Source organism: Dryobates pubescens, chromosome 29, assembly GCF_014839835.1.
Source record: "Dryobates pubescens isolate bDryPub1 chromosome 29, bDryPub1.pri, whole genome shotgun sequence".
Taxonomy (NCBI): Eukaryota; Metazoa; Chordata; class Aves; order Piciformes; family Picidae; genus Dryobates; species Dryobates pubescens.
In genome coordinates, this window is record NC_071640.1 from 13,038,592 (window position 1) to 13,049,526 (window position 10,935).

General features: G+C 63.7%; 1 protein-coding gene across 1 annotated transcript; it reads left to right on the plus strand.

Moving 5' to 3' along the window:
• Positions 1-574: 574 nt before the first annotated feature.
• On the plus strand, positions 575-9,611 carry LOC104299590 (ectonucleoside triphosphate diphosphohydrolase 8). The gene is made up of 9 exons (XM_054174529.1): positions 575-697; positions 1,539-1,656; positions 2,154-2,304; positions 3,312-3,471; positions 4,380-4,613; positions 6,741-7,001; positions 8,507-8,617; positions 9,157-9,294; positions 9,432-9,611. The coding sequence occupies exons 1-9, from the start codon at positions 575-577 to the stop codon at positions 9,609-9,611; spliced, it is 1,476 nt and encodes a 491-aa protein (XP_054030504.1).
• Positions 9,612-10,935: the final 1,324 nt, after the last annotated feature.

Consider the following 10,935-nt stretch of genomic DNA (forward strand, 5'->3'; position numbering starts at 1 on the left):
GTGCCCACTTCCAGAGGGCATAGAGGGCAAGGCTGAGCTGGATTTGCTGCGGGCAGCTGAGGACCCCAGAGCCACAGCAAGGGCTGGCAAGGAGCTGGGAGCAGGTCTGGGAGTGCAGGTGAGCTGCCCCTGCTGCTGTCCTGGCAGTCAAACCCTTCCCCTTCCCCAGAGCCTCACCGGCAGGGGGGCTGCAGTTGCCCCTCCTGTCCTCTGCTCTGTGCACTGCTTCCTTGGCTCCTCCTGGACCTGATCCTTCCCAGCAGTGCTGAGCTGAACCCCAGTGGGTGGTGGGACCTGGAGGGCTGCCGTGGGTCTCACCAGCGCCCACCACAGCTGTGCCAGGATGCTCAGGCAACCCAAGCCCTCTTCCTGCAGCTTCCCCTATCTTATCCTGATACTACTTTTCCCAGGGAAGGACCCAGTTGTCCAGCAGGACTTCTGAGGTCCATAGCTTGAGAGAGTGCCAGCCTGGGGACACCTCCCAGAGCAGCTCTCACTGGTAGCTGGTGGTGTCCAGCTGGTGGTGTCCAACCACCTTTCTCCTGGGCTTGTGTCTGCAGGAGCCTCCACCACAATGCTGGCTGACAAGAAGCACCTCAGCAGGGCCATTGCTGGGGCACTGGTGGCACTCTCCATCACTGCCCTTGTTCTCAGCCTGGTGAGGGTTGAAGATGTCCCCCTGCCACCCACAGTCAAGGTGAGCCCCAAAGAAGGCCTGCAGAGCCTCGGGCAGGTGCTCAGGGCAGCAGCTTACCCTTGGGGTCAGGGGCTGGGGGGGGAGCTGGGTGGTACCTGGGTGGGTGGTTTCTACCCACCTCAAGATGCAGGCAGGAGAAACACAGCCTGGACACCTCCAAGGCAGGGCTGGGGAAGCCTCCTGTGAAACCAGACACCATGCTCTGTGCTTGCTGTGCTTTGAGGAGGTTGCCTGGGGGCATAGCCCTGTCCCCCTCCCGCTGCCCTGCCAGGGCACCACAGCACAGGGTGATAGATCTCCATGTGGCCTTCGTTCATGCCAGCTCCCACCAGCCCATCCTAACCCACTCACAGCACAGCACCAGCAGCATGGCTCCTCCCCATGCCCTCTCCTGCAGCTCTCCATCCCACCCTGGCTGCTGGCAGGGGGCTGGCAGGGCGCTAGGGTGAGACGGAGAGGCAGAGCTGAGCGCTCCTGCCAGCCCCTGCCCAGGCTGGGTGCAGCCCTGGGGGCATGTGGGAGCTGCTGCCCCAAGGTGGGGCAGGTGTAGACACACAAGGGGTGTGACCAGGAAAGAAAACAAAGCAGCATGAGGAAATGGGCAATGAACTGTCTGTGAGCTGGCACTGCTGCACAGCCTCAGAGGGAATGCAGAGCTCCTGCGGCTGCCCCGGCAAATGCCCACGGGCCTCAGTGCCACCGCTCAGCTCTGCCACGGTGCACCTGGCAGGGATGGTTTTGGGGGCATCCTCTGGCCTCACCGCCCTGGCACAGCCATGGTGGGACCAGGGGCAGGCTGCTGCTTGTGCCACCAGCGTGGTGCTTTGGTTTTGCCTTCCAGTATGGGATGGTGTTCGATGCGGGCTCGTCCCACACCTCCCTCTTTGTCTACCAGTGGGATGCAGACAAGGAGAACAGCACTGGTGTGGTCAGCCAGACCTTGGCCTGTGATGTCCAGGGTCAGTATCCCCCTGACAGGGGCTCTTGAAGGTGGTAGGTGGGAGGACCTTGCTCTTACAGGTCTGGCCATGCTCTGCCCCTTGGGCTGTCGCTGCTGGCAGGGTGGGGAGCCCCAGCTGCGGGCAGGGTGGTCCCTGACCCCCCACTGGCTTTGCCCATGCTTGGAGGGACCTCAGTGCCCACAGGTTTGGTGGGACTGAAGCTCCTTGGTGTCACTCTGGATTTTCATTCCTCCACTTTGGACTGCCCCTAACTGCCCAAGCTGCTGTCCTGCCTGGGCAAGGTGCCAGCCTCAGAGCTGGGGACCCTGCTGGAGGCACAGGAGAGGGGGGGAAGCCACAGTGTGGGTGAGTCAGACCTCAAGGGACTAGGGCACCCTGGAGGTGCACCCTGTGTAGCTAGGGGGTGTCAGACCTCACTGCCCTGTGCCCCCTTGCTCCCAGCCCCCTGTCCCCAGCTGTTGCTGTCGGCCTGTCCCAGCCTGACTCTCTTCCAGGGCAGGGCATCTCCAGCTACGCCAGCGACCCCCCCAGAGCAGGGGATTCCCTGAGGGAGTGCCTGGAGCAAGGCCTGGAGGCTGTTCCTGCTGCAGAGCAGAGGAATGTCCCTGCTTACCTGGGAGCAACGGCAGGCATGAGGCTGCTGAGGTACCGCTGCGGGGGCACAGAGCAGCGACCGAGCTGCCCGGAGCCTCTGCCAGGACACAAGGTCCGGCCCGGGGCCAGGCTCCAAGGGCTCCCAGGCTGCTGTGACAGAGTGACTGAGCCCTGGGGAGCAGGCAGCCCACTGGGGACACATGGGTGACTGAGCTGCCCTGAGCCATTGGCCCTGGCACAGAGGAGCTGCCCAGAGATGTCTGTTGGCACCCAGGGCGCCCAGGATGCTGCTGCGTGCCTGGCTCCGAGTGCTGCTCAGAGCTCTCTCTTTGCTCTTCATTATCCCTTCGACACAAGGGAGCTGAGATGCCAGCAGGGGATGTGCCATCTGCCCAGGTGGAAGGGTGCTGGTGGGGAGCAGGGCAGAGGTAGGAAGCATAAAGGTGGTGCAGGACCTGCCCTTACCTTTCACCTGCCCACATCAGCTCTCTCTCAATCCACCCTTGCTGTCATGGTTCTTGGTTTTATGGTTGTAGATACCTAAACAGCTCCTGTGCCCTGCTGGCCAGATCCCTTCCCTGGGAAGATGCCAGGTCATAGCCTGAAGGTCACCTGCTTCAGCAAACGTGCCAGAGCCCCCTCCCCACTCAGAGCTCTGAAACAGGCTGGCCCCTTCCCAGAGGACTCTCTCAAGCTCAGCAAACAGCCCTGGCTTGGGTGCAGTCAGTGTGTGATGCTCAAACCTGGGTCTGCAGCACAGTCCCCCCTCTGGCCTCTAGCACTACAAAGATCCTTAGGTGGGAAAGGGTGGCCTGGCAGAGCTGTGTGTGCCTGGGCTGAGGCTGCACTGCAGGGAAGATCTGTGGAGCCAAGGCTGGAGAGATGGGAGCTGTGCTGCACCAGCAGCTCTTGCAAGCAGCCATGCCACACAGCCTGCTTGCTGCAAACACTGCAGTGGGTGGAACTGGGAGAGAAAACCAGCCCAGACTGTCTCCCTGTGTCTCCTCTGAAGTGCTGGTGTAGCTGGAGATGTCTCCTGACCTTTGAGTCCTCCCTAGGGAGCAGAACAGCTCAGCAGCTGATCAAGTCCTGGCTGAAGTCACCAAAACCATGCGAGAGTACCCAGTGGCTTTCAAAGGGGCTCAGATCCTGACGGGAGAGGAGGAAGCAGCTTATGGCTGGATCACCACCAACTACCTGCTGGACTCCTTCACCAAGGTAGGAGCAGGGTGAAGCACTCCTTGCTTAAGACAGCTTCTCTGATCTTCCTTCAGCTTGCTCAGTGCAGAAGGCAAGCCCAGGGTTCGTCTTCTGGGCCCAGGGGAAGCAGCCAGTTCTCCTCTGGCTTCCTAGAGTGAAAGAGGAGGAGAAGTGGGAGGCTCTCTGCTAAGAGCCAAGGGCACATCTCTGCACCCTGTGGTCTCCTGGGACAGCAAGGTTGGCTCTGCAGCCCTGTCTGCTCCTGCTGGCCTTCGTCTCACTGCCCTGGGAAGGTTCATCTCCATGTGGCACTCGGAGACTCCGGTTTGGGTTCTGTGTGCCAGTCTGAAGGAACCTACCCCACCTGAGAGCAGTGCTGGCACTGTCAGGCCGCTGAGCAGGCTGCTGGAGGCTCTCTGGCCCTCCCCTGGCACCCTTGCAGCCCACTCCTCAGGAGGAGCAGCCCCTCCAATCCCCCCTTTGGTCTGGGCACCAGAGACTCAGCGCCACGTGAGCCCGGAGCACGTTGGCACACCTTGCCTACCGGGCAGCTCGCTCTGTGTTGTCTCTGGCACTGGCAAAGGGCAGGGCTGGCTGGGCAGGAAAGGCAGCAGGGGCTGGCATGTGGCAGTGGCTGCACCAAGCACCTGTGGGGCCAGCAGCAGAACCCCCACCCCCCCAGGCTGCCACGGGCTGAGCATTTGGCTCAGGGCAAGCAAGGCCAGCCTGGCACTGCTCTGCCTCTGTGCTGCCCAGGGAGGTGGTGGAGTCACCACCCCTGGAGGTGTTCAAGAGGGGACTGGATGTGGCACTTGGAGCCATGGTTGAGCTGTCAGGAGGTGCTGGGTGACAGCTTGGACTTGATGAGCTCTGAGGTCTTTTCCAACCTTACTGATGCTGTGATTCTGTGCTTCTCTCCTGGGCAGTACTCCCCCCGGGCCCACGCCTGGCTTCGTCCAGAGGCAGCCAACCTCCTGGGGGCGCTGGACCTCGGAGGAGCATCCACACAGATCAGCTTCGTGCCCGCAGGTCCAGGGCTGAAGCGGAATGGATCCTCCAGGCTCACCCTGTATGGGTTCAGCTACAGCATCTACACCCACAGCTACCTCTGCTATGGGCAGAACGAGGTGCTGAGGAGATTGGCAAAGCAGTTAATTGAGGTGAGAGGGGAGCTGGGGGGGAGCTGGCTCTGGTCTCAAGATGCCAGCCAAGGGCTTCTTAATGCATACAGTAAGAGGCAGCAGCAGGGACAGAGGGCAGGCACAGAGCCCTTGGAGCACGGTAGGCAGGTGTGGAGGGAAGCTTGGGAAGCAGAAACAGTGACAGCAAGGCCTTTGCCACCATCCCCCACAGCAAACTCCTGGCCAAGCTGTCAGCCCCTGGCTTGGGCAGCAGCTCTCTGAGCTGGGTTAGGAACTGGCTGGAGGCTGAGCCCAGAGAGTGGTGGTGAATGGTGCCACAGCCAGCTGGCAGCCAGGCACCAGTGGTGTGCCACAGGGAGCAGTGCTGGGCCCTGTGCTCTTTAACATCTTCATTGATGATCTGGATGAGGGCATTGAGTCCATCAGCAGTAAATGTGCAGCTGACAGCAAGCTGGGGGCAGGAGTTGATCTGCTGGAGGGTAGAGAGGCTCTGCAGAGGGACCTGGACAGGCTGGGCAGATGGGCAGAGGCCAAGGGCAGGAGACTGAACACATCCAAGTGCCAGGGGCTGCACATTGGCCACAGCAACCCCAGGCAGAGCTACAGGCTGGGGGCAGAGTGGCTGAGAGGCAGAGAGGGACCTGGGGGTGCTGGTTGACAGCAGCTGAACATGAGCCAGAAGTGTGTCCAGGGGGCCAAGAAGGCCAAGGGCATCCTGGCCTGCATCAGGAACAGTGTGGCCAGCAGGAGCAGGGAAGTCCTTGTGCCCTGTGCTCAGCACTGCTTAGGCCACACCTTGAGTCCTGTGTCCAGTTCTGGGCTCCTCAGGTCAGGAAAGAGGTTGAGCTGCTGGAAGGTGTCCAGAGAAGGGCAACAAAGCTGGGGAGGGGTCTGGAGCACAGCCCTGGGAGGAGAGGCTGAGGGAGCTGGGGTTGCTTAGCCTGCAGAAGAGGAGGCTCAGGGGAGACCTTCTTGCTCTCTCCGACTCCCTGAAGGGAGGTTGTAGCCAGGTGGGGGTTGGTCTCTTCTCCCAGGCAAGCAGCAGCAGAACAAGAGGACACAGTCTCAGGCTGCACCAGGGGAGGTTTAGGCTGGAGGTGAGGAAGAAGCTCTACACAGAGAGAGAGAGATTGGCCATTGGAATGTGCTGCCCAGGGAGGTGGTGGAGTCACCATCACTGGAGGTGTTCAGGAGGAGACTTGATAAGGTGCTTGGTGCCATGGTTGAGTTGATTAGGTGGTGTTGGATGCTAGGTTGGACTCGATGATCTTGAAGGTCTCTTCCAACCTGCTTTATTCTATTCTATTCTATTCTACTCTATTCTGTTCTATTCTAAAGGGGCAGCACAGGAGAGCTCTGGCTCTGCTCAGCTGCCTCACACAGGGTATAGAAAAGGCAGGACCAGGCTCTGCTCAGAGGTGCCAAGTGCCAGGACAAGAGGCAGTGGGCACAGGCTGGCATGCACAAGCTGCCAAACAGATTCAGGGGAAAAGCTTTTCCCAATAGGAATGGTCAGATACTGGAATAGGACCCAGGAGTGATGTGGAGTTGCCATCCTTGGGGCTATTCAGCAGGTGATGGCATAAGGCCCAGAGCAACTCGAGGTCAGGGCTTTAAGGAGGGGATTGGCACAGGAGCCCTACAGCACCCCCTGAACCTCAGCTGCTCTGTGGCTGCATAGACCTGAGCAGAGTGACCCAGAGAGCTTTCTCAGGCCCCTTCTGGAAGGTCAGAGGGGAAAAGGGTCTGCATGGAGCTGCACCTGGCAGGAGATGCAGCCATGGTGAGCCTGAAGGGTTTGCTGGTGCTGCACGACCTGGAGGGTCCCAGGAGGGTCCCAGGTGGTGTCCCTGTCTGGGGCTGGAGGTAGAGATAGAGCTGGAGCTGGGGTGGAGAGGGCTTTGCACTGCTCAAATCACGATGCTGCCAGACGGGGGAGATGTGCTGGGGCCCTAGCGCTGGTCTGCCGCGGGAGAGGGCTGGGGCTGGGGCTGGGGCTGCAGGGGGCCAGCGGGACCAGGAGGTCTTTCCCTGCTGAAGAGCTCGGAGGTGCCTGCAGCAGTGGCTGTGCAGGGAGCGCTGGGTGAAGCCTGCCCGCCGAGAGGGCCCGGGGGAGGCTGCAGGCTGACATTTTGCTGTCCCCAGGAGTCACCCTCCAGCAGCCGAGTCGCTCACCCCTGCTACCCCGAGGGCTACCACGAAACCATCTCGCTGGCGTCCTTCCGCGCCAGCCCCTGCACGGAGCGCCCGGCCCTGCCCGACGCCGAGGTCACCCTGGAGGGCAGGGGGGACGCCCGCGGCTGCCTGGCCGCCCTCAGGAAGCTCTTCAACTTCTCGGCCTGCGGCCAGAGCCGGGACTGCACCTTCGATGGTGTCTACCAGCCCCCGGTCCGGGGCCAGTTCATCGTAAGGCAAATCCTGACACACCCCCCCCGAAATCTGCAGCACGGCATAGCCCCGACGGCTGCGCTGCCCCGGGCTGAGCTGGCCCCGGCTGCTGCGCTGCCCCGGGCTGAGCTGGCCCCGACGGCTGAGCTGGCCCCGGGCTGCGCTGGCCCCGGCTGCTGCGCTGCCCCGGGCTGAGCTGGCCCCGGCTGCTGCGCTGGCCCCGGGCTGAGCTGGCCCCGGCGGCTGCGCTGCCCCGGGCTGAGCTGGCCCCGACGGCTGAGCTGGCCCCGGGCTGCGCTGGCCCCGGCTGCTGCGCTGCCCCGGGCTGAGCTGGCCCCGGCTGCTGCGCTGGCCCCGGGCTGAGCTGGCCCCGGCTGCTGCGCTGGCCCCGGCTGCTGCGCTGGCCCCGGCTGCTGCGCTGCCCCGGGCTGAGCTGGCCCCGGCTGCTGCGCTGGCCCCGGGCTGCGCTGGCCCCGGGCTGAGCTGGCCCCGGGCTGAGCTGGCCCCGGCGGCTGCGCTGCCCCGGGCTGAGCTGGCCCCGGCGGCTGCGCTGCCCCGGGCTGAGCTGGCCCCGGCTGCTGCGCTGCCCCGGGCTGAGCTGGCCCCGGGCTGAGCTGGCCCCGGCGGCTGCGCTGCCCCGGGCTGAGCTGGCCCCGGGCTGAGCTGGCCCCGGCGGCTGAGCTGGCCCCGGGCTGAGCTGGCCCCGACGGCTGCGCTGCCCTGGGCTGAGCTGGCCCCGGGCTGAGCTGGCCCTGGGCTGAGATGTCCCCAGGCTGTGGTGTCCCCACTGCTGTGGTGTCCCCAGGCCATGGTGTCCCCACTGCTGTGGTGTCCCCAGGCTGTGGTGTCCCCAGGTGCTGTGGTGTCCCCAAGCTGTGGTGTCCCCAGGCTGTGGTGTCCCCAGGTGCTGTGGTGTCCCCAAGCTGTGGTGTCCCCAGGCTGTGGTGTCCCCAGGTGCTGTGGTGTCCCCAAGCTGTGGTGTCCCCAGGCCGTGGTGTCCCCACTGCTGTGGTGTCCCCAAGCTGTGGTGTCCCCAGGTGCTGTGGTGTCCCCACTGCTGTGGTGTCCTCACTGCTGTGATGTCCCCAGGCCGTGGTGTCCCCACTGCTGTGGTGTCCCCAGGCTGTGGTGTCCCCAGGCTGTGGTGTCCCCACCTGCCCCACGGTACTGTCACCTCCCCACACAGGGGCAAGAAGCTTCCAAAGTGCCACTGCCCCAGGGCACCCCAGGGCTTGGTGCCAGCTGCTTTGCCCCTGAGCATGGGACCAGGTTAATGAAACAGCCAACCCCAAGTGGAAACCTTGGCCAGGCCCCAGTGCAAGCCCCAAGCAGCTCAGGCAGCAGCCTCCAGGCAAGGTCCTGCCTGCACCTGAGCTGCTGCCGGAGCCGCTGACCCCCACCCCCAGTTCATCACCTCTGCTGAGACATGGAGCCAAGCCCCATCCCCTGCTCCAAGGGAGAGAGGAGCTGCTGCCCAGGGGTCCCTGCTGGAGCTCAGCACATTCCTGCCTCCTGCCTTCCAGGCCTTCTCTGCCTTCTACTACAACTTCAAGTTTCTCAACCTGACGGAGGGGCAGCCGCTGGCCGCTGCCAGGGACACCATCCAGCGCTTCTGCAGCAGGAGCTGGGGAGATGTACGTCCCAGAGGGAAGCTCCACGAGCAAAGGGGTCCTGGGGCAGGGGTAGGGACCACCCTGCCCCCACCTGTGGGGTCCCTTCTTGTTCATGCAGTGATGGGAAAGGGGCAGCCAGGGTGGGTGAAGGCAGCAAAGTCTCTCCTGCAGCGCTGGAGCTGGAGCTGGGTCTGCAGCACTGCAGGATGGTGAGAGGAGAGTCAGCTGCTGGCACCACTCTGGGTCAGATGGGGGATGGATAAGGCCCAGAGATGTGCCAGGACCACCATGGTGCACAGAGCAAGAGCTCCTGGCACGAGAGGGCTGGGATGGGACAACCTGAGGCTCCAGTGGGCCTGCCTGTTGCCACGTGGAGGGTAAAACCTCCTCAGAGGAGCTGCCCTGTGGGCACAGGGCCAACAAACCTGCCTGGTCCAGAAGTCTTCCTCTGGCTGCTGGTGAATGCAGAGCCCTTGTGCAGCAGTCCTCAGGACATTAGCCCTGCATGGAAACTGCCTGCAAATAACTTCCCTTCCTCCCCAAACACGTCCCCACCCCAGCTGTCTGCCAGCTACCCTCAAGAGAATCCTGCAAGGCTGCCCAAGTACTGTGCCAGTGCCAACTACATCCTCACCCTGCTCCTGGATGCCTACAAGTTCAACGAGAGCAGCTGGAAGAGCATCTCCTTCCAGATGAAGGTAGGCAGCAAACCCAGGCTGCAGGCAGCTGCAGGGGAGCAGAGGCAGCCACAGGGTGCTGAGAGAGCCCTCTGTGCCCCATGCCCCCCCTGGGCCGTGCCCAGGGCTAACCTCCTGTCTCCTCTCCCCCCGGGCAGGCAGGGAGTGCTGACGTCGGCTGGACGCTGGGCTACATGCTGAACCTCACCAACCTGCTCCCAGCAGAGGCCCCAGCATGGGCAAAGGGGCAGGCTCCTGCCCTGTGGGCTGCAGCTGTGGCCTTCATCGTCCTCACCCTGGCCCTGGGGCTTGCTGCCCTGCTGCTGTCCTGGCTGTAGGAGCCTGGCTGCCTTTGGGAGCCCGGCGGCGGCACGCTGGGGCTGCAGGACCTGGAGGGCTGCCTGCGCCCCAGGGCCCTGCACCCCTGCCAGCAGGACTGGCAGCACAAGGCTGGCTCAGCGGTGCTCAGCATGGTGACCTCTCCAGTGCTGAAGAATGGAGGTCTGGCCCCCCGTGGGACTGCCCCTCGGGTGCAGGCAGGCACCACGTGGGGCTTCCAGGGGAGATTCACTCTCAGGGAGTGGGCTGGGATCAGCCTACACACCACAGGCACTGCAGCCGTGCCATCTGCCCCTGACACCACCGTGCCAGTCACAGGCATGGCCTCCATCCCTCCAGCTGGCACGTGAGGCCACGGAGGAGCTCCCTGAGTGCCAGGCTGCAAGTGCGTGTGGGGACAGGGTGCTTCCTGTGGTGCTGGGTCTGACCACTGCTGCCAGTGGCCAGGCAGGTCCCTGCCAGGTGTGCCAGGGGCAGGGCATGTGGTGCCCCAGCTGGGTCTCCTGAGGATGTATCTAATGGCCCTGGAGACAGAAAGCAGAGTATCCAAAGTCAGACCCATGGTCCGTGCCTGTGCAGAGGGGCCAGCTCAGCTCATCAGCTCATCCTCCTCTCCCTCTCCTGGGCCAAAGGCTTCCAGGATCCTCAGTGTCTTCCTGGGCATCACAGCTCCTGCCAGCAGAAGGCCTGGACACAGAATCACTGAATCTTAGAAGTCATAGAATCATAGAAGTGACCTCCCTGAGCACTGAGCCCAACCCCCCTGCCAGAGCAGGGTCACCCAGGGCAGGGTCACCCAGGGCAGAATGACCCAGAGCAGGGTCACCAGGGCAGGGTCACCCAGAGCAGGGTCACCCAGAGCAGGGTCACCCAGGGCAGGGACCCCCAGGGCAGGGTCCCCCAGAGCAGGGTCCCCCAGAGCAGGGTCACCCAGAGCAGGGTCACCCAGGGCAGGGTCACCCAGGGCAGGGTCACCCAGGGCAGGGACCCCCAGGGCAGGGTCCCCCAGAGCAGGGTCACCCAGGGCAGAATGACCCAGAGCAGGGTCATCCAGGGCAGGGTCACCCAGAGCAGGGTCACCAGGGCAGGGTCACCCAGAGCAGGGTCACCCAGGGCAGGGTCACCAGGGCAGGGTCACCCAGAGCAGGGTCACCCAGAGCAGGGTCACCCAGGGCAGGGACCCCCAGGGCAGGGTCCCCCAGAGCAGGGTCCCCCAGAGCAGGGTCACCCAGGGCAGAATGACCCAGGGCAGGGTCCCCCAGGGCAGGGTCCCCCAGGGCAGGGTCCCCCAGGGCAGTGTCCCCCAGGGCAGGGTCCTCCAGG

What these genes read in the sequence shown, in the direction of transcription:
- LOC104299590 (XM_054174529.1), top strand. Translation starts at nt 575, where the DNA reads ATGCTGGCTGACAAGAAGCACCTCAGCAGGGCCATTGCTGGGGCACTG. An exon ending in CCCTGCCACCCACAGTCAAG is followed by an intron (nt 698 to 1,538) that starts GTGAGCCCCAAA and finishes TTTGCCTTCCAG; the next exon opens with TATGGGATGGTGTTCGATGC. An exon ending in CTTGGCCTGTGATGTCCAGG is followed by an intron (nt 1,657 to 2,153) that starts GTCAGTATCCCC and finishes ACTCTCTTCCAG; the next exon opens with GGCAGGGCATCTCCAGCTAC.